Here is a 21524-nt window from a genome sequence, read left to right on the forward strand (position 1 = left end):
TCGCCTGTCTCCTCTCTCCACTTGGTCCAGCTGCCCTTCATCTCCACCCCATCAGATTCCATGCATCACCAACCAGCTGGTGAAATGGCAAATGGTTCCATCTGCCCTCCCTCACATCTTGTTTCTCCCATCACCCACCAAATTCCACTCCCCCTTCACCCACCTCTTCCCGATGCAGGGTCTTGGCTTGAAATGTGGACGTGCATTTTTCCCCACTGATTGACCCACCCACTTCTTCCAGCATCCGGAAATGGGGTAAATCAGGAAAATGAGTGCTCATTAGAGGCAGGAAAATCAACATTTTTTTTGGTGTTTGGCACATATTCGTTTTCAAACTTTGGAGGCTATGGTTGATGGGATCTGAAAATCATGGCAAGTAGGAGGTGGAAGGGCCAGATTCTGTGCTCCTTCTGGATCCAGTGCAGTGGGATTACTTTCTTGGGTCACAAAAGCAAACCCCAATAAAGCTGCCATTGGCAGAACACAACCCCCTCACCTAAGTCACTTAATATCTTTCTTAACCAAATCTGCAATTTCAATAGGCTCTTTTAAATTGCAGCACCTGCGTAACCCTCCTGGGACCCAGGTGTGATTACTGGGGCAAAGGTGCTGGAAGCACCTTTTAAACTGCAGGGGGATTGACTCATTAAATTGCCAACCCAGCAATTTAAGGGGGGGGATCCTGCCCCAGCAATGACACTCCATGCACTCACGGGAATTATCAGTAGTCAATCTTCCCCGCCACCAACCACCCCCCCCCACCAGATGTCAGTTGCCACCCCCGTCAGTCCCCCCATTAGTCACCACTCCCCCAGTCAGTCACCCTCTCCCATCAGTTGCCACCCCCACCATCAATCAACTCCACTCCATCGATCGAGCAACCCCCCCCAGCACCGTCCCCCTGCCGCAAATGTTGAGCCGTCACGGCGACCCAGAGTTTGCGGCCCCCCCTCCCACAGAGACCTCTCTCCCCGTGGCAGCGACCTCACTCCCCCAGATTGTGGGACCCCCTCTCCTCCCCCACCCCAGGCCTTGCGGTAGTGATCCCACTCTCCCCCCCCAATCGCAGCAGGCTCTTCAGCCAGGGTTTTCCCTGTGACACCAGAGCCTAAATGCTGACTTCACCAGATTAACTGGGTCGGTCATTTTCCTGTTTAAATCGCAAGTGGATGTGACCAAGGTAAGTTTAACTGGGTTCCCTGACTCCCTCTGAGGTAGGTCAGGGCCCCGGTTGGATTAGGACCACGCTGACTGGGTTGGACATTTTCTAACTGCTGCGTGAGTGGGGCAATTTGCCCAGTTAACCCCATTTTACACAGCAGTTTGACAGGGCCTACTCTCTGACCACAAATCACTAACATGTTCTGACTCCACAAACATTTCTCATCTCCACTATAATCTCCTGCTGATCTGGTATTTGCCGAATGGTTACTCCTCTCGCCCCATCAGGCTGTCGTTAAGGAAGCCTGTTGTGAAAATGCTCACAAGTGATTTCAACAGAAACCAGCACATCTCGGGATTCTTGTTGAGAAATTCCCTTTGCTTCTTCCTTTGACACCCAGTTTTACCCAAGGTCCTGAGACTGAGGTTTCAGTTTGTGCATCTTTCTTATTAAGAGCACAGGCTTATGGTAACCGAAACCAAAATAACTGGTGCCAGTTGCAGTCTTGGAAGCTTATTAAGGAAATATTTAGCTAGGGAGTTTCACTAGATTTTGTGCATTTCAACAACTTTCACCTAATTTTAAGAAGGCACTCACATTTTTAAACTTTGCATTAATAGATCAGACATCACAAAACATTGACCTACCTGTGCCTCATGTCTCTGTTTCTGATGCAGCATGTTGAAGTATCAATGAAACATATGAGCCACACAAAAGAAAGAAGATTTAAATGTTGTGTTAATAAAATTTAAGATATACAAAATTAACTTAATTATCCTAATAAATATTTGCACAAAAATGGGTGAAATGATACATAGAACCATCGAACATTACAGCACAAAAAACAGGCCCAACAGCCATTCTAGTCTGGCCAAACTATTATTCTGCCAAATCCCACTGTACCCATTCCATATCCCTCCATACTCCTCCCATCCAAATTTCTCAAATGCTAAAATTGATCCCCGATTCACCACTTCAGCTGGCAGCTCATTCCATACCCTAATGCTCCCGCTAAACCTCTCCCCTTTCAACCTTGACCCATGTCCTGTCAGTGGAAAAAGCTTACTTGCATTTACTCTATCTATGCTGGTGGTTTTCAAACTGCCTTCCCCTCCCCCCCACTCACATTCCACCTTAAGCAATCCCAATACCATGGGGACTCTGTGATTAGTAAGGGATTACTTAATGGTAATGGAGGACCATCACCTTCCCAAGATCGTGTTCTATGGCGAGCTCTCCACTGGCCACCGAGACAGAGGTGCACCAAAGAAGAGGTACAAGGACTGCCTAAAGAAATCTCTTGGTGCCTGCCACATTGACCAATGCCAGTGGTCAAACCGTGCATCTTGGTGCCTCACAGTTCGGCGGGCAGCAACCTCCTTTGAAGAAGACCGCAGAGCTCACCTCACTGACAAAAGACAAAGGAGGAAAAACCCAACACCCAACCCCAACCCACCAATTTTTCCTTGCAACCGCTGCAACCGTGTCTGCCTGTCCCGCATCAGACTTGTCAGCCACAAACGAGCTTGAAGCTGACGTGGACATTTACCCCTCCATAAATCTTCGTCCGTGAAGCCAAGACAAAGAAGAATATGAGTGGAAAGAAAAAGGTTTGAAAACCACTGTTTTATTCGTACCTAATTGACTCTTTATGTGCTTGTTTTCATAACACTAAAGGAAATGGGCCAATGACAATTTCTCAAGCAAAATATTTCAGTAACTATTGGGTCTAGAGCAGTGATTCTCAACCTTCCCTTCCCACTCACATACCACCTTAAGCAAACCCTTACTAATCACAGTACACCTATGGCATAGGGATTAGTTAAGGTGGCATGTGAGTTTAGGGGGGCAGTTTGAAAAACGACTGATCTCTACCATCATTATTTTATATACCTCTATCAAATCTCTCCTCATTTTTTTACACTCCAGGGGAAAAAAAGTCTCAATCTGTTTAACCTTTCTCTGTAATTCAGTTCCTCAAGTTTTGGCAACATCCTAGTAAATCCTTTCTGCATTATTTCAATTTAATTGATACTTTTCCTGCAGTTATGTGACCAAAACTGCACACAATACTCCAAATTTGGCCTCACCAATGTTTTATACAACTTTACCACAATAGCCCAACTTCCAAACTTGATCCTTTGATTTCTGAAGACCAATATGCAAAAACCTCTTTACGACCCTATCTACTTGTGAATATTGAATTTCCAGATCCCCCTGTTCTACCACATTTCTGAGTGCTCTACCGTTTACCATGCATGTCCTTTCTTGGTTTTGTCCTTCCAAAATGCAACATCTCACACTGTCTGCATTAAATGCCATCTGCTACTTGGCAGGCCATTTTTCTAGCTAGTCGAGTCTCGTCTGCAAGCTTTGAAAGCCTTCCTCACTTTCCACGACACCTCCAATCTTTGTGACATCTGCAAACAACAATGGACCTGGCACCAATTCCTGAGGCACACCACTAGACACAAGCCTCCAGTCAGAGAACCAGTCAAAGCCCATGTTGAATTCAGTTTGCTACTTCATTGTGATTACCAAGTGACTGAACCTTCCTGACTAACATTGGTGCACAATTCCAATGATTATGAGTGTGTTCTGTACGGAAAACAAAAATTAGTGCACAGATAATTTTATGTCAGGAAATATTTCACATAGAAGTGTTTACTCATGCAATATGCTCTGAGTATATTTAAATTTTGATCAGTGCTTAAAAATGTTGCCATGCATTCCAATGACTATACTCTTATTTCCAATCTGACTTGGCCTTTGTTTTATTGATATGTCTATAGAGAAGTCAGATTCATTGTTCCTCTGCCTTTCTAATTCTTCCCTGGTTTTACTGTATTCTCCTTGTTCTGTTGGCTTTGATTTTTGGTGCACCGTGTATAACATTCATAAAGGCAATAGTTGCTTGTAAATGCATAAATAGGTAAAAAAGTAAATATTATTTGGTATTTTAGTTGTGGTGTTTTACATGAGTGAAAGTTTTTCCTTGAGCTCCATTTTAGATATTTCCCAAATGTTTCACAATATTTCATTTTCCTAAATTCTCCCTTCAGCCTCTCAGAGACAGCTTTACTCTCAACCATCTTGGGCTTCTCTCTTTAATATCTCCTTCATCATAAACCATATGACACTGTGACCACTATTGACTTGATATTCTCTTAATCTTACCTCTGTTACATGTTGGGTTTCACTTTCTCTTATTAGATTCACCAGCAGATCTTCCCTTATTGTTAGCATTTTTGTTTTCTCTCCCATTCTCCAGCTTTCCTTTCAAGTTGAATGTCCCCAATTATGGTCCACAATCTATTTCCAACACATTAAACTTTGCTGGAATGGGTGATAGCTTGATTAAAGGTTCAAAATATTCCAGAGCTAGCTCTTTCATTCCAGAAAATGGGAAGGTCAGTCTTAATGACTCTTGATGCTAGTGACTGTTTTCATCGACACAAGATTGACAAAGGAGGCAGGAAACAGACTGGGACTCTGGATACTGGATTCTATAAAAACTTCCTTCCGAGCACCATGCTGAATATTACTGATGGATGATGGAGGCGAGGGGTAGGAAGAATTCCATGTGAAGTATACACAATGCAGCGATTATACTAACTCTTCACAAGGAAGATACCAGATCAGTTGGAAATAATAATGAAGGTCAAATACTCAGGGCTAAAAATAATCTCCAGATTACATTGTAAATAGATTTAGCACTTAGTTATGCATTCTCTTGTCAATAGTGAATACTTTAAAATGTCAGGCTAGTAACAGCAAGACTTCAGGTGTGAAACTCTTAACATATAAATCATCCATGCATGCTATACCTCAGCTCTAAAATATTTATGGCGTTTCCAGATGGAAAGATCCGGCGAACAAAATTGAAGTCCCCGATGTAGATGCTGCCATCTGGGCCACATGCCAGTGCAACTGGTGCATAGAGTTTATTGTCCTTTGCCAGACTGTTACAGTTTGGACAAGCAACACTCCGTTGACGACCATTTCCCATGATGCTTGTAATAACAAATGGTTGCTGGGATATAAACTGGTTTTCTCCATTTCCTTTGTGTAGTATTCCTGAAAATAAAATTCAGAGGAGGACAGAACGAAGGGAGATTACATGTATTTAATTGAACAATAGATATATGTGATCAAAGTTTCATGTTGGTAATTCATGTAAATAAACGTTGCAGATCTGAATCAAAAGAAAAGTTAGATCAAGGTTCCTTGCGAAAAATATGTGATGCTTAACGATATGAATCATCATTTGTCAGTGGCAGGAAACCAAGTTTTGCACATGAAGAGGTTTAAATGATGGATTGGTGAAAGTCTCAGGTGATACAGAGATTGTTCATATTGTTGACAGCCAGGTGGAATTCAGTCTGGTGAGATGATGCCCTGGGGAGATGCAATAAGGCAATGGAATACACAATAAATTTGGGTATACTTAGAGATACAGAGGAAAAGAAGAACTGATAATTAAAGTTAATAATTTGGTTAAAAAGAAATGAAAAGTGCTTTTTTTCTTTGGTTAAGTCAAAAGTGTGAGATCAAGGAGATAGTGCTGGGCACCAGTTGTTGGACCACAGCTTGAATATCATGTGCAGTTCCGGTCATGACATTGGAAGAAAGATGTGAATCCACTCAAAACAGGGTAGTGAAGGTTTATGAGGAGGTTGCCAGAAACACTGTAGCACTGACAACGGGTTGGACAGATTTCAGTTGAATTGTTGAACTGAAGAGGCTGAGGGGAGATTTAGAGGGTGCATAAAATTATGAGCGACCCAAGCAGAGTGAAGAGGAACGATCGCTTCCCTTGGCAGAAGGGTTAAAAAAAACCCAGGGAGCTATGGGTTGAAAGTAATTGATAGAAAAATTATGAGGGGCAGGAGGAATATTTTTTCACCTGAGGGGGTGTGGGGGTGGGGGGTGGGTTGGAAGGGTTTTGACGTTATTGGCTGTAAGGGTGGAATATTCAAAAAACCTCAACAGTTTTAATAGTGCTTAACGGGGGGAATTACCAGCAATACTCAATTATTCTTTCTGATGTACCCATCAACTTCCTCTTTAATTCTCTTTTCTACTTAACTGAAACAAATCACAATTTAAAGCAACAAATGAATCTATCAGCATGTTTGGGATGTGGGAGGAAACCTAAGGACATTTTTATCACTGTCGTATTGAGATGTCACTGTAGTATTTGGTGCTGCTCCACTCTGGTGAACAGTTAGCATTTTCCAGTGCAAGTGTCAACTTCAGGGATCCTGCACAAATGCCGAGATCCTCCCCCAAAAATGGTATGCTCTTCATTAGGGACGCCTCAACTGCATTATTTGTGGAGGGTCAATGCAGAAATTCCTCACAATCACAGAAATGAACAATGTGTTAAATCTGTGGCAGATTAACCCAGATACAACAATTCCATTCATTGATTCATTCATAGCATTATTCTGAACTTCTCATTTATTTCATCATTCTCTGCAAATGTAGTTAGCCTTTTGATGTGACCGTGGAGAGTGTGACCACAGGGAGAGGACACATGGAGCCAGGGCAATTAAAGCAGCTGCTAGGATTATAACTGCAGTTACTGTTGTCTTGGATTCCTTCCTATGCAGAATTCACTGATATAAATTTTAATTAAAAAAAAACAATAGTGTGATATTGATCCAGGGTATTATTGGAGAGGCAACTCCTCAGCTGACGCTGGAGTTTGTTGGTGCAGGTTCCAGAGATAGTCTGTTCCATCTATCATTTAGCAAATCACACATATCAACATTCAACAGTGCATTTCCGAAGTCTGAGGCATACCCAAGCTTCATTAGTTGAAAGTTTTGTGGTTTCAGCTCAAAATTTACCCACTCAATTAAAGCTGGATCAAATACAAAGGGAAGATAGTCACTCCCTCTCTAGAAATAGGTTCATAACGAGTTATAGGGCTGAATTAATTATATCCCCCAGGGCCTCTGTGCTGTCTGACTGACTCGATAACTGTTAGCGAATCACATTTTCATAAACGCTAAATATGTTGTTGTTCTTGGGGTAAGCAGACTACTTCAACAGATTAATGGTTGCCCTTGTATTATGATCAAGTCACATTGATATATTAATTGGATTTTAAATTAAAACTGAAAAACATTGCACTTGAATATCAACAAAAGAACAACAAAGTGTTTGTAATATATATTGGTGTTAATGCATGGTCCAATAACCAAAACAAAAATTAAATTTGACCAATAAGATACAGGAACATGTATTAGCTTGAATAGTGCTTTCCCACTCTAATGTTTATTCTGTGAATCCCAGAAATGAGCTGGGATTTCGTGTGGTAGAGCATATGTAAATCTGGAATGAATGTACTCTCCAGAGAAAGGTCAGGGAGCAGAATATAATTAGACCACATTATGTAAACTTTCTGACTTAAAGTGCCTGAATTAATTTCTTTGCTTTTGCATTCCATTTGAAATCCACATTTATAAAAGGCTGAAGATAACAAAAAAAAGACCATGAATAGATTCAGTTACTCAAACTTCTGATCATGAAACAATAAAATACAGTACTTGACCACACGAGAATGTGGTTTCATTGAACAACGACAAAGTTGCACAAACTCACAATTGATCTCATTCCAGAGAGGGAATTTGGTGGAGGAGGTTTGCCAATTTATACCAGTGAGACCTTCAGGTGCAACAAAGCCTAATGCACATAATATTCCATCATTTGGGGGGTGGGGGAGGGGGGGGGCAGGGTTGTTGGCGGTTTTCAGAATATGTTCCACCCAAATGGTGAAAGTATTATGACAATTAGCTCTCTAACAATCAGAAACAATATAAATTACTCAAACAATTAAAAACTGGGAAATTATTTCTGGCATTTAAAACATGAAAAATTAGCAGTTAGTGCAACACTTTTACAGCGCCAGTGACAGAGGTTCGAATCCCGCGCAGTCTGTAAGGGGTTTATACATTCTCCCCATGTCTTCGTGGGTTTGCTCCAGTTTCCTCCCACCCTTCAAAATGTACGGGGATTGGAGGTCAAATAGGTGTAATTGGGTGGCACAGACTTGTGGGCCAGTAGAACTTGTTACTGTGCTGCATGTCTAAATAAAATTTTAAATTCAAATCAACCTAATGATAATGAGACCTACTGTAACTCCTCAAAGCCATTTCTCCAAATTGATTAACAATCATGAAGAACTCCCTCACCCCCTGCGTCAACACATCAGTTTAATTGATCGTAAGTTTTCAGAGCATATTCCTCTTCTGTGTGTGAACAGGAATTGTAACCTCCAACAGGAATTGTAACCTTGAACAGAAATTGCTCTCATGCTGACTCCAAAAGTTGTCGAACATTGGGGTGCACTCAGCAAAAAGCAATTGCGCATACCTACGCGCAACTCTGGAGTCAATTGCCCCATGTATGGAGAACCAAGAGAAAATCAGCAGCGAACTGGAAAGCTTTCCCTGCAAAATTCAACCAGACATTAAAAAACTCTCCTTCGTGCGCCGACTTTGATGAGCTCATTTTTGATTCTTCAGACTCTCAATATTTTAAAAATATTTGTGTACTTCATGAATATTCCTTCCTTATTTAATCTTCCTCTTCACAGAGAAATAGAGATTTATCAACAGAGAAAAGTGTTTCCTGTTCCCTGATTACCTTGATAATTTGATGTGTTAAAATAAAAACACAATGCTGGAGAAACTCAGCAGGTCAAACTTCATACTGTATGTAACAAAGTTAATGATACTGTGTCAGAATATAGACATTTTTTTGTGGAGATAAATTGGGGCAGGTATTTTAATGTAGGTCACATACAAACACTTTAAAACAGATATTATTTACTGGAGCTCAAGCCAGACACGTTGGGGACAATAGCTTTTATAAAAGCTTTGGAGAGTGTCCAAAAGGCTTCACTAATTAATTGTTGTTTACAAAAAGGCAACAGATGAAAGAACTTGTCAGAGCCGCAGATTGTCTGGTGGGGAACTTGCTGTTCTACAAGGGTCATGTGGCTTTGCAAACAGAGTGTGTCAAACAGGCTTTCTCTCTGAGAGAGTGAGAGAGAGAGAGAGAGAGAGAGAGAGAGAGAGAGAGATTAGTTCTACAGTTTAACAGTCAGCAGCAGCAACTGGGACTGGAACAGGACAAGCTGGCAAGCTTGTGGAAAACCCCATTTGGAAGACGGGTTGTGAGTGCTTAGTTCAGTCTGGTTAAAGTCCTTGTGATTCATGCAAGAGGAGAGGACTAGTGGTTTAATGCTTCACTTGAAATAAGAGAAAGAAAAAGGAACTCTGTGGTGACCTGAAAGAGGTCATCATCTGGAGAACCCTGAGGGGGCAAGTTTCATCAGCAATACACTGAAGTGGCTGATTAAAAAGGAATTGGTTGTGATTGTCTTGGAACAACAAATCTCTCTCTGAAAACCAACAAGAACCTTCCTGAGCAGTAACCATTTACCTTTCAAGCACCAAAGTCTGGTGAACTTTATAAATGTTAAATTCTGTGCACAGTATAAGAATTGCCTGAAACCAGTGAACTTGGAGGAATGAGAAGTGAGATTGAACTGTGAACCAAAGAACTTACACCGACATTACATGCACGTAAGCTTAGAATTAGAAGGGGGCTAAGTTGTTATTTAAGTCAATAGTGATAAGTAAAGTGTGATTCTGTTTTCATGTTTAAAGATAATTAAGATCAACTTTTGTTTATGTAACCATTTGTCTTGGTGAATATCTATTGCTGTTGGGTTTTGGGGTCCTCTGGGCTCATAAGAAAACAAAACTAATTTTTTTGGGCTTGAACCCACCAAAGTATGACAAAATGTAAGCAGGGGATAAAACAAAATGGTGGGGGGGGGGGGGGAGAGACGGGGAGGAGGACGGTCCCACAGGCAGGAGGTAAAAGATGGATAAGAGAGGGAGGGCACTCCAGCAAGCGGGGGAGGGGGATGGTTCTGTGAATGGAGAGGGAAGGGGTGGAGACCTGGAGAAAAGAAGACAGGGCACTCTCCAACCAGATGGCATCAACATCGACTTCCCTGGTTTCTGCTAGCCTACTCCTTGTTCTCCTTCCCTTCCCATTCCCTCTTGTCTTCTTTCCTCTAGCTCTTCATAAAGGGTGATTCTGTTTTCATGTTTAAAGATAATTAAAAGTAACTTTTGTTTGAGTAACCATTGTCTTGGTGAATTCTATTGCTGCTGGGATTTGGGGTCCTCTGGGCCCGTAACAATATAAACAAAGCAACAAGTAGTCATTTGAGTGTTTTGTCCTGCAAGTCTATTCTTTAGCCTTTACCAATCATCTATTGCGTACATGCATCCTGCCTGCTGTTTTAGAGTGTTACATTTCTGTATTTTAGGGCATTAAAGCAGGCACAGCACTCTGAATTTCCAAAGTCGTGTACGGCAATATTAAATTTAAATTTCAAATTTAGACATAACAGACCCTTCTGGCTCACAAGCATGCTCCACCAAAATACCCCAATGAATGTACAACCCCAATACTTTTTGAAGGGTGGGAGGAAACTGGAGCACCCAGAGGGAACCCATGCAGACATGGGGAGCATATACAAACTCCTCACAGTCAGCACTGGATTTGAACTCAGGTTGCCGAAGCTGTAAATTTTATAAACACTATGTTAACTGTATCACCCTCTGAACAAAACTTGCTCCAGCAAGCTCAAAAGAGAACTCGTGATACAATTTCTGCGCAGCTATTTAATCTTGCCCAGTGGGATTACTGTTGCACAAAAAGGAAGTTTGTTGTGAATCAAATGCATGCACCCGTCAGGATTTGGGGAGAGATTGTCACGGGCCTGCATGTTCAGGAGACAAAAACAATGATGTTACTCGGGCGGTTTGTGGTCTTTTTTTTAAGCATGTATTTTGATAGTGATATTGAAAAATTGATTCACGTCCATCATGAATTCAATACATCAATTTCAGAGTAGACTCCTACCACTTTGTACGTTCAAGACATGATGCTTGTCCAAAGACCATCCTCCAAGATTGGAGGCATCCTTTTCAAACCCTTGAAGAATTGCTGTCCTTTTCTCCCAGAGTATCAAATCAGGACAGGATTCGTATTCATACCCAACTGAAACTGAGAAACAAATGAAACAAAATTTTGAATCCATTCTTTCTGAGATTATAACTTCAAACAGAGGCATTATATTGTCCATTTAAACACTTTACATGCCTGATAATCTCTTTAATTCATCTTAATATGCCTGCTGTTTTAATTTTATTGAAGGTAAACCTTGTCATATACTGAAACTAAACACCCCCCCACCTCTGTCAGGTTAATTGTTGGCTGGGTTAGGCTTGGATGTCTGAGTGAGAATCAGTCATTCGCACTTCCCAAATTTCTTTGGCTAAAACAACACTGACTAAACATTGGAGAATATGAAATAATTATTTTACATTACTTGATGAGTTTTTATAAAATTATAGCACTAAGTATTTTGTGTCATTCGTTGATGGAAATATCTAAACAATTCAAGGAGTGAAAGACTCTCCATAATAAATTCAGCAAACTCCAGGATATGACTGTCCTGTGAAATACAAACCACATGAGACCTTTGAAGTGAATTGAATACCTTTTTAATAAAAACATGCATGAAAAAAATATTTCTAGTTTGCTGCTTTACAAACATTGTTGGCCAACAGTACACCGACCATTGAGAAAATACAGCGAAAAGCAGCAGATTATATAACAATTAATCCATATAATTCTCACCAAATGGATGAGATGGACTTTGTTAGTCAGTTCACTTCAAATTAAAAACAGATTATCCCATATTTTGATTGTTCTGCACACCAAAGTTGATCTTACTATAACTTGCAGATAGAAATTGCAAGGCCGTTGTTCTAAAACTAAAGGATAGCAAGAAGTCCCCCTGTTCGTTCCATCCTCAAGAGGTAGTTACTTCTGCTAAAAGATATTTTAAAGGCAAACCTGCAAAAAACACCCAAATGATCTCTGCAAAGCAGTGGCTGCCTGGTCTTGGAAGATGAAAAATAATTGCTTGGAAATTCATCTTTATTGTGCAGATCAAATCATTAAAAAAAAAGTGCATCAAACAACTTGGTCTGAAATGCACTCCGTTTTGACCTGCAAAGTGGTATTAAAAAGAAATAAATTAAATGGCAAGCTCAAAATATAATACGAACCCAAACTCATTATAATGAACAATAACTCAGCAGTTAAATGCAAATAAGGCAGCAATTTCCAAAGAATTCCATTGAATATTATGGAAAATAATTTTAAAAATCTAGTGCTTGTACAAGTAATGTACACATGGATAAATAGTGTGAAATATTAATGTAATTTAAGATAACTGACCTTCTACTTCAGTGAGACCAGAAACTTTTTGCCCGTAAACATCCGTTTTGTTCCACGTGAAAGTGTAAGCCAAGTCGGGCCTGGAAGGAAACAATTTCTGGAAGAGTCGCCCCTCAATGGCAATCATAAGATGAACCTTGATTAATCCATTTGGAGTAAATGCATGGGTCATGATAATCCTCAATAATGATTTATACCCAGGAGCACGGCTGCTGAGGTAACTGAGCTTCACAAAGCTGGCCGGGATAGCAATTTCTTCCTGTACAACCTGGCAAAGGATGTTAATGCTTTTGAGTTTGAGATAGTTTTATACCATAAATATGAGATATAATGGTACACCGCAATAATACCTTTACGCTATTCATTTTCTGTAAAATAACTGAAATTTATAGATTTACATTGAGGATCTGAGTTCAGATTTACACTGAGACTGAAAATATCCTTCTCAGTTGGTTCAATGTGTTCTTTGAAAACTTAGTTTAGGTTATCTCAAAGTAATTCCTGAAGGATTATTGGGCAAATCGTTGGAGCAAATTCTGAAAGCCAGCAGGAATCAAGTTAATCAGTCATAGGTTAATCAAGGATAGCTAGCATGAATTTGTTAAGAGAAGGGGATGGTTGGCTATCATATTTTTTATTCATAAATCCTTGAAGGTAGCAGGACAAGTAGATAAGGTTAAGTAAGTATATGAGATACTCATCTTTATTGGCCAAGTTATAGAATTCAAGAGCACTCATCCCAGAACTGTGAAGAACACGAGTTAGACAACAGTTGGAGTGCTCTATACAGATATGGTTATCACACTATAGAAAGTGTGATAACAGTGGTGAGAGGGATAAATGAGATTTTCACCAGGCCTGGCAAATCATAGTTATGGAGAGAGATTATCAGGGCTGGTGGTTAGTGCAGCATTGAGACAAAATGAGGTTGACTTGACATGTATAAAATTACGAGAGGGTAAAACAGCATGAACAGGAAGGATTATTATTCATAACAGAAGGATTACAGAACTTACCAAAGTTATTTGACAGAAGAATCAGAGAGGAGCTGTCAGTAAGTAGTGGATGGAAGTGGAAACCTGAACAGCATTTAAGAACAACTTGGATGACACTTAAAAAGTCATACCTGGTCTTCAAGATCAAGAGCAATGAAATTGGATTAACTTGATGGGCTGAACGGCCTCATTTGTGCTGGACATTTTTAAGATTGCACGACTTGGAGTCGTACAGAAATCTGACAGAAGAAATTGCTTAGATGCTTTTATTGAAGATGCTACAGGAGAATCAATGCAAGGAGGCCACATGATTTAGTGAAAGGGAAAGAATGTTTAAGCAATTTATCGATGCTTTTTGAAGAAGGAAAATGTCCATGGGATGAAGAGGAACCAATAACTGTGTTGTACTGTTACTTCCAAAAGGCATTTGATGAGATGAACACAAATGCTGAAAATAAAATGTAGGAGGAATATATTGGCATGGAAAGAACAGACCAACAAAAACAGAGCAGACACAAATGGATCATTTTCTGGTTGACCAGGTATAACAAATGATGTGCTACAAGTCTCAGTGCTGGAGCCTCACTTTTCACAATTTATACCAAGGATTTGAATGCAGAACTTAAGTTATGATTGCTAAATTTGCTGAAAACAATAGATAAGAATGTGAGCTGAGAAGAGGACATGAAGGATCCAAAAAGCAATTTAGATAGGTTAATGAATGGGGAAAGATCGGGCAAATGGAAAATGTGAACATGTTCAAAATAACTTGCATACTATCTAAATGTTGAGAGTTTGCAGAACTCTGAGATAAAGAAGGGGCTGGGTATCCTAGTGTGTAATTCACAAAAGGCTAATCCTCAAACCGTGCATCTTGGCGCCTCACAGTTTGGCGGGCAGCAACCTCCTTTGAAGAAGACCGCAGAGCCCACCTCTCTGACAAAAGGCAAAGGAGGAAAAACCCAACACCCAACCCCAACCCACCAATTTTCCCCTGCAACCGCTGCAACCGTGTCTGCCTGTCCCGCATCGGACTTGTCAGCCACAAGCGAGCCTGCAGCAGACGTGGACTTTTTTTACCCCCTCCATAAATCTTCGTCCGCGAAGCCAAGCCAAAGAAGAACACACAGGTATTGCAAGTAATTCAGAAACCTAACACATCATTGTTTATTGCTAAGGGAATTGAGTACAAAAGTAAGGGAGTTTCATTCCAATTCATAGATGAAATGAAACCCCACCTGGAGAATGTGGACAGGATAAATCTCCATATTTAAGGATGGACATCAATGCACTGGAAACTGTTCAGAGGTTTATTAAACTAATATCAGGAAGGGGAAGTTTGTCCAATGAGGAAATGCTATACAACAGTGGTTCTCAATCTTTCTCTTTTCACTCACAGACCACTTTAAGTTATCCTCTGCCATCAGTGCTCTGTAATTAGTAAGGGATTGCTTAAGGTAGTATGTGAGTGGGAAGGAAAGGTTGAGCACCACTGCTTTAAATATAAGGGATTACCTATTCAAGACAAAGAGACAAACGTCTTCTTTTAGGCAACAGCAGAATCTTTGAAACCCTTTTCCTCATAGTGAATATATAGACAAATAAATAGATAATGGAGAGAGATAGAGATATATGAAATAATTATTGATGAGCAATGTGGTGTAAGGCTACTGAAGGTGGAAAGGAATGCAAAGGGGAAGATATGATCAGAAAAGAGATGAGGTGCATCCTCAAGGGGTAGAATGGCTACTTCCTGCTCCTGATTAATATGCTTTATATGTTCTCAGTTTAGCATCAACTTGCAAATTTGCTCAGACCAACAGTGAATACCAACAGTGTGAGGTCTAGCAGCTGTGGTTGAAGCACATTACTGGGGCAGAGTGAGAGTTACACTCTTGGGCAGTAACAAGTAGAAGTTATTTCAATGCAGAGTATAGAGTTTTAAAAATTAATCGTCAGTAAAATGGAGGTAAACATTAGAGACTGCAAATGCTGGAAAACTGCAGAAACATCCAAAATGCTTGGAGAACTCAGCATGTTACGTTGCATCCTTGGAAAGCAATAGAAAGTCAATGTTTGGGGTCAAAACCATGATTCCTGAAAGGCTTTTCCCCCAAAATAGCCTTCCATGGATATTGCATGACCCCTCAGTTCCTGCAGCCTTTTAGGTGTTTTTCGATAGTTGGTAAAACCTAGGCCTTCACGTATAGTTTTTCAGGTTAATGGGACAGAAATGCATTGGAACTCTGATTCCTTCCAGTATCATGATATTCTTGTCCCCATTTTTTATAAGAGCTGTAAGTTCTTGTTGCTACCACTTTCTGGGAGAGATTTCACCTTGATTGATCTCAGAAAATGTCAATTTCATCTGTTTCTGAAATTGTTTTGCTTTGGAACTCAGTTTTGGTAAGGGAGAGCAAAGCACAATGGAAACCAGTTTGTGCATTCAATTTTCTCTGCTTAAATGACCTATTCAATTTTCTTTTGGCAAGAAATTCATAAAATTAATAAAAAAACAAAGCTGCAACCTCAAGTAATATCTGCACACATGATCAATTTCTCATCAAATAAATCCCAGCAATTACATTTTGAATATTGTCTCCTGAATGCATGGGACTACTTAAATTAAGTCCAGCTTCTGCCAAAATCCATCATTTGGAGAGAAACTATTTAAAATAATGTATATCGGTCCTTCTTACTCTTTTACTGAGAGCAATTATGTTTTATCAGCCATGAAGGGCACAATTCCATTTGATTTCCAAGAGAACTGAACATATTTATGAAATAATAAATTAGTGCTTGTGATCCAGGAGTTGACATGATGGGAGTAATCATCGACAATACTGAACTCAACAAGCCCCACATGATTCGATGTCAATTAACTTTGATGACCATAAACCAGTGATCAGTCAAAGAATGTTTAAATGGCATTTAGCTCCAAGTTTTATGGGCATATCAGTGTTTGAGACCTTTGGTGGAACATTACCAATGGAAGTTGCTCAGTTCACTGACATAAAATAATGGCAAGTTTGCTGCTGCTTCGACCATTATGACCACATTTTTTAATTAGACTGCAGGATTTTAGTCCACTGAAATGGATGACCCATTCTGTAGTGGCAGGTCTACATTTCCAAGCTCCATGAATTAGCCAGGCCAGGTCGTGGTGCTGGTGATGCGTGGGTGAAATCGAACTTCCCGGTTAGAACAAGGGTGGCACTGTTGGCAAAGTGGTTAGCGCAATGCTTTTACAGCCCCAGCAGTCAGGGCCAGAGTTTGAATCCCGTGCTGTCCATAAGGCATTAGCACATTCTCCCCGTGTCTGCGTGGGTTTTCTCCAGGGCTCTGGTTTCCTCCCGCCATTCAAAATGTACTGGGCTGTAAGTTAATTGGGTGTTAATTGGGCAGCACAGACTTGTGGGCCGAAATGGCCCGTTACCGCGCTGTATGTCTAAATATAATTAAATTTAACATTAATATCTAGGCAATTGTGCTTTTAAATGATTGCTATTTGTTTCAGCACTGAAAATAAGTACACCTCATCTCTAATGGAAGAAGCCAAAAAAGAGTAAGCTTTGAGTTTAATCACTGGTGTTCCATAATCTCATGTTAATTATTTTTCTTTTAGAATGGATTCTACAGCAGTTAACAAGTGAAAATTCACAATTTTTGTTTACCATAAAATACATAATTCATTGGGCCCTTTTACCATTTCTGAAACAAGAACTGTCAATATTGCAAAGCCCATTGAAATCACAATTGTTTTATGACTAGTGCCAGTTGATTCTGAGCCAACTATTAAAACTCAAATTGAATACATTTTCTATTGAAAGGTATTAAGAGATTGTGGGTAAAAACTGATGGATGGTGTGAGATTAATATGATCTCATTGAATGATCAATTTAGACTAAAGAGCCAAATAGTCTTCCCCTTTACTGGATGATTGTGAAAAGTCACCTGCATTCATGGGATGCAAAGAATAGGACTGGGTGAACTGTTGAATACACCTTGTCAAACCCATGCATGGAACCACACTCATTATTAATCTGCTTCCTTGAGGGCAGATTGTATTATCTTCTGCACAAGAATGACATGATACTGGAAGGAATCAGAGTTCCAATGCATTTCTGTCCCATTAACCTGAAAAACTATACGTGAAGGCCTAGGTTTTACAAACTATCGAAAAACACCTTAAAGGCTGCAGGAACTGAGGGGTCATGCAATATCCATTGAAAGCTATAGATGGTAAATATTTTGGGGGCAAAGCCTTTCAGGAATCATGGTTTTGACCCCAAACATTGACTTTCTATTGCTTTCCAAGGATGCAATGTAACATGCTGAGTTCTCCAAGCATTTTGGGTGTTTCTGCAGTTTTCCAGCATTTGCAGTCTCTAATGTTTACCTCCATTTTACTGACGATTAATTTGTAAACTCTATACTCTGCATTGAAATAACTTCTACTTGTTACTGCCCATCATTTGGATCCGCCGTTAGATAGACTATGGTCATTCATCTCATTGGTGTTGTTGGACCTTGGAGTGGGTAAAATAGTCCCACCGATTCTTCAAAGTAATTCATTGGCCTTGTTGTCATTTAAGAAAGACACACTACATTTTAATTTAAATTTAGACATGGAACAGACCCTTCCAGCCCATGAGCCTGTGCTGCACGGTTATATTCAATTGACTTACAACCCCCATACACTTTTTTGAAGGGAAACCCATGCAGACACAATGAGAATAAACAAACTCTTTACTGACAGCCATAGATTCGAGCCTGGGTCATTGGTGCTGCCCTTGATCTTGTAAGATTGTGTAAAAATGAAATATTTAATTTTCTTGAAACCAATGAATATCTAAAAACTTCAGCCAGGGGAAATTCAAAATAAGAGTCAAAAATATGGGAAATATTCAGCTGGTCACTTTGCATCTTTGGAGAGGGGACAGAGATAGCGTTCAGGTTGACGAATGACAAACAAGCTTTCCACAGATGCTGCATGTACAGCATTTTCTTTGTCTCTCTGCACCTTTACATACATTTAATTGCATGAGGTCTTTGTACCAGTATTTTTTCTCTTCTTTCGCTATGACTTGAAGGTGAGTTTGCCAGGCGCTGTCGAAATTATCCAGCAAGCTGCAGACATATATTTTGTGGATGATGCAGCGACAGTGGTGCACAGATGGTGGAGACAATAAATGATGGAAGAGTGGAAAGGCTTTAGCATTTTTGAGAGAGCTCTTTGTTCAGACATAGCAGCCTTTGACCCGCTCTTGTTGACACAGTATTAGTTACTGTTCCAGTTCCTGTATCTGTCAATAATGGATCATCAGATGGTTAATGGTGAGGGATTTTGTGAGGATAATATCTTGATTTTTAAACCTTTATCTGATGGTATGGCTGTTTTTCTGTACTTTTCTTTTGTAAGAGTTATGTGCCACATATGAGCTCCTTCTGATTATAACCCAGGTCTTAGTATAGGTGGGAGAGACGGATTTATACTTTGGAGAGCAACAATTAAATTCAATTAGGATCCTGGGTAGCCAGGCAAGATTTGTTTGCTGCTAATGGCTTCCTTTCATGAACTGAAGTAGGCATATTTTTAAAATGATAATTCATTATCTGCCCCGTGCAGCTCAAGGATTGATGTGGATGGAACCTGCATGCAGGTGGTAAAGATCTTTATTGCTTTTGTGCTCGGGCAAGACATGTTTCCATATTCCACATTGCTTGCAACTAAAAAATGATATAATTTTTGAGGGAAGTTGATGTTTTGAAGCAAAAAAAACTTATTATTAGTAGAGGAAGTTGTCTTTTAATGATTCTTTTTGCATCAACATAATTATCTAAATGTCTTTAGGATCTATTCTCTTTTTAATTTAATGTAGCATTGTAGTATTTTTCCTGTTACGATTCAGCTGCCGCTAGTAATTATTTTAGTGCACGTGTAAATTACACAATGAACATGACAATAAGCTTATGAATCATCGCTTTAATCTGATGAATATTTAAACTTTGCAACAAGATTTTTTTTGTCACTATAAATAAAATAAAAGCATCACAAAATAACGGTCCCTACCTGTATTTCTGGGATGGCAGGTCCCCTCTGTGGACAAGATCCTGTGAATGTTGTCAGGGGTGATGGAAGGACAATTGGATTTAGAGTAGCAAAGCTTCTGAGGTCACAAAGAGGAGGATTGGATTCTACTCTTTTCATGATGACTTTATCCACAACAACAAATCTGTTCCATGGCAACCAGAGAGTATGGTTTACAGTGATGAAGGGGGCACGCTCAAAGACCAGTGTGACAGAGATTCCTCCAATTGCTACAAGATCAAAACTGGTATTAAAGAGAAAAAGAATGACAAATAAATGAATGTTAAGAAGTAAAAACTTGATCAGTCTTTGATCTGTGTCTCACAGTTGTCATAAATTTCACTTTGAGGCAATCTCATCATCTCAACCAGCTTTGAATACATCAGAAGTTTGCCTTTGATTGTAACATGTAGTCCTTGTGGAGATTTATTCCATATCAAATGAGCCAGATTCTTGTTTGCATTTAGTTTATGATACTAATTTAGAAATATGTGAAAGATCTGGTCTTGTGCTTTGCATTAAAAAAAATCAGAAAGAAACATTTTGATAATCATGAGTTATTTCTTGCTTTAATGTGGAGTCTGGATTTTTATGAAAATACAACTTTGGTCATAATGAGAAAACAGATTTACAGCTTCTCCCTCCAGCACAGTTTATTATAAAATGTAAAATACTTGACATTCAGTGAAACTTTCAAGGTAGCCCTTCTATCAGATAGATCTTGTTAACTATTGTAGTCAAAATAAATGAAAAGTGAGGGTCAATTATTGCAGTTCATTGTACTCGAGATGGCAGAGGTCGACAGCATCGAGTCCACGCTGCTGAAGATCCAGCTGCGCTGGGTGGGTCACGTCTCCAGAATGGAGGACCATCGCCTTCCCAAGATCGTGTTATATGGCGAGCTCTCCACTGGCCACCGTGACAGAGGTGCACCAAAGAAAAGGTACAAGGACTGCCTAAAGAAATCTCTGGTGCCTGCCACATTGACCACCGCCAGTGGGCTGATATCGCCTCAAACCATGCATCTTGGCGCCTCACAGTTTGGCGGGCAGCAACCTCCTTTGAAGAAGACCGCAGAGCCCACTTCACTGACAAAAGGCAAAGGAGGAAAAACCCAACACCCAACCCCAAACAACCAATTTTCCCCTGCAGCCGCTGCAACCATGTCTGCCTGTCCCGCATCGGACTTGTCAGCCACAAACGAGCCTGCAGCTGACGTGGACTTTTACCCCCTCCATAAATCTTCGTCCGCGAAGCCAAGCCAAAGAGAAATTTGTCAGAGCTAAATTCTATTTGTTGGGTATAAAGTGGAATTCAGTGGACAAATTTACATCATATTAAAAGACAATAATCCATCTTCACACATTCTTGTAATTCATTAAGAGCAAAGTGAATGGCAGGGGTTTGGAGAGTGTTTTAGAACAGAGAGGCTTAAGCCCCTTTGACACTTGCATCCCAGTAAATCAGCCGTTTAGTGTCCCGGGATAGGAATGGGGGGGGGGTGGTGGGGATTGGCCTTTCACACTAGACCATTCCTAACTGGGACACTGAACACTTTCCCACTTGCAAGGGTTTATCCCTGGTGTTTGATCTGTTCTACCTTTAGTCAGAAGTGCCTGCAATGTTGCTGTCTGTTTCACACTTGCCTGATCTCAATGCCAGCACCTGTGGACACCGAGGATTGTACTAGAGGTTGAGGCTGGCAATCCCAGGCATGAGATGACATCATCTGACATCGGCAATGAGCAGATTTTGCTTTCTCACTTGCCACTTTAAAAGCCGACTGGTGTTCAATTCCTGGGATCACTGGCAAGTGTGAAAGGGGCTTTAGAGGTACAAAGATAAGGTTCCATACAAATGATGATAGAGGTAGACAGGATGGTGAAGAAAGCTTTTGGCATGCTTGTCTTCATCAATCAAGGCACTGAGGACA

General features: G+C 40.2%; 1 protein-coding gene across 13 annotated transcripts in view; it reads right to left on the bottom strand.

Moving 5' to 3' along the window:
• Positions 1–21524, bottom strand: part of tenm1 (teneurin transmembrane protein 1) — an 832896-nt gene that overhangs the window by 115380 nt on the left and 695992 nt on the right. For all 13 annotated transcript variants that reach the window (XR_011342879.1, XR_011342876.1, XR_011342875.1 and 10 more), the window contains 5 exons: positions 19574–19835; positions 12506–12773; positions 11120–11263; positions 4990–5239; positions 1810–1830 (listed from right to left, as the gene is read on the bottom strand). Coding sequence is in view for 8 of the 13 variants with exons in the window: in XM_069892937.1 (XP_069749038.1) it covers positions 1810–1830; positions 4990–5239; positions 11120–11263; positions 12506–12773; positions 19574–19835 (945 nt within the window). In the remaining 5 variants the exon portion in view is untranslated. The remainder of the gene's footprint in view (positions 1–1809; positions 1831–4989; positions 5240–11119; positions 11264–12505; positions 12774–19573; positions 19836–21524) is intronic.

The sequence above is a fragment of the Narcine bancroftii genome, chromosome 8 (assembly GCF_036971445.1).
Source record: "Narcine bancroftii isolate sNarBan1 chromosome 8, sNarBan1.hap1, whole genome shotgun sequence".
Taxonomy (NCBI): Eukaryota; Metazoa; Chordata; class Chondrichthyes; order Torpediniformes; family Narcinidae; genus Narcine; species Narcine bancroftii.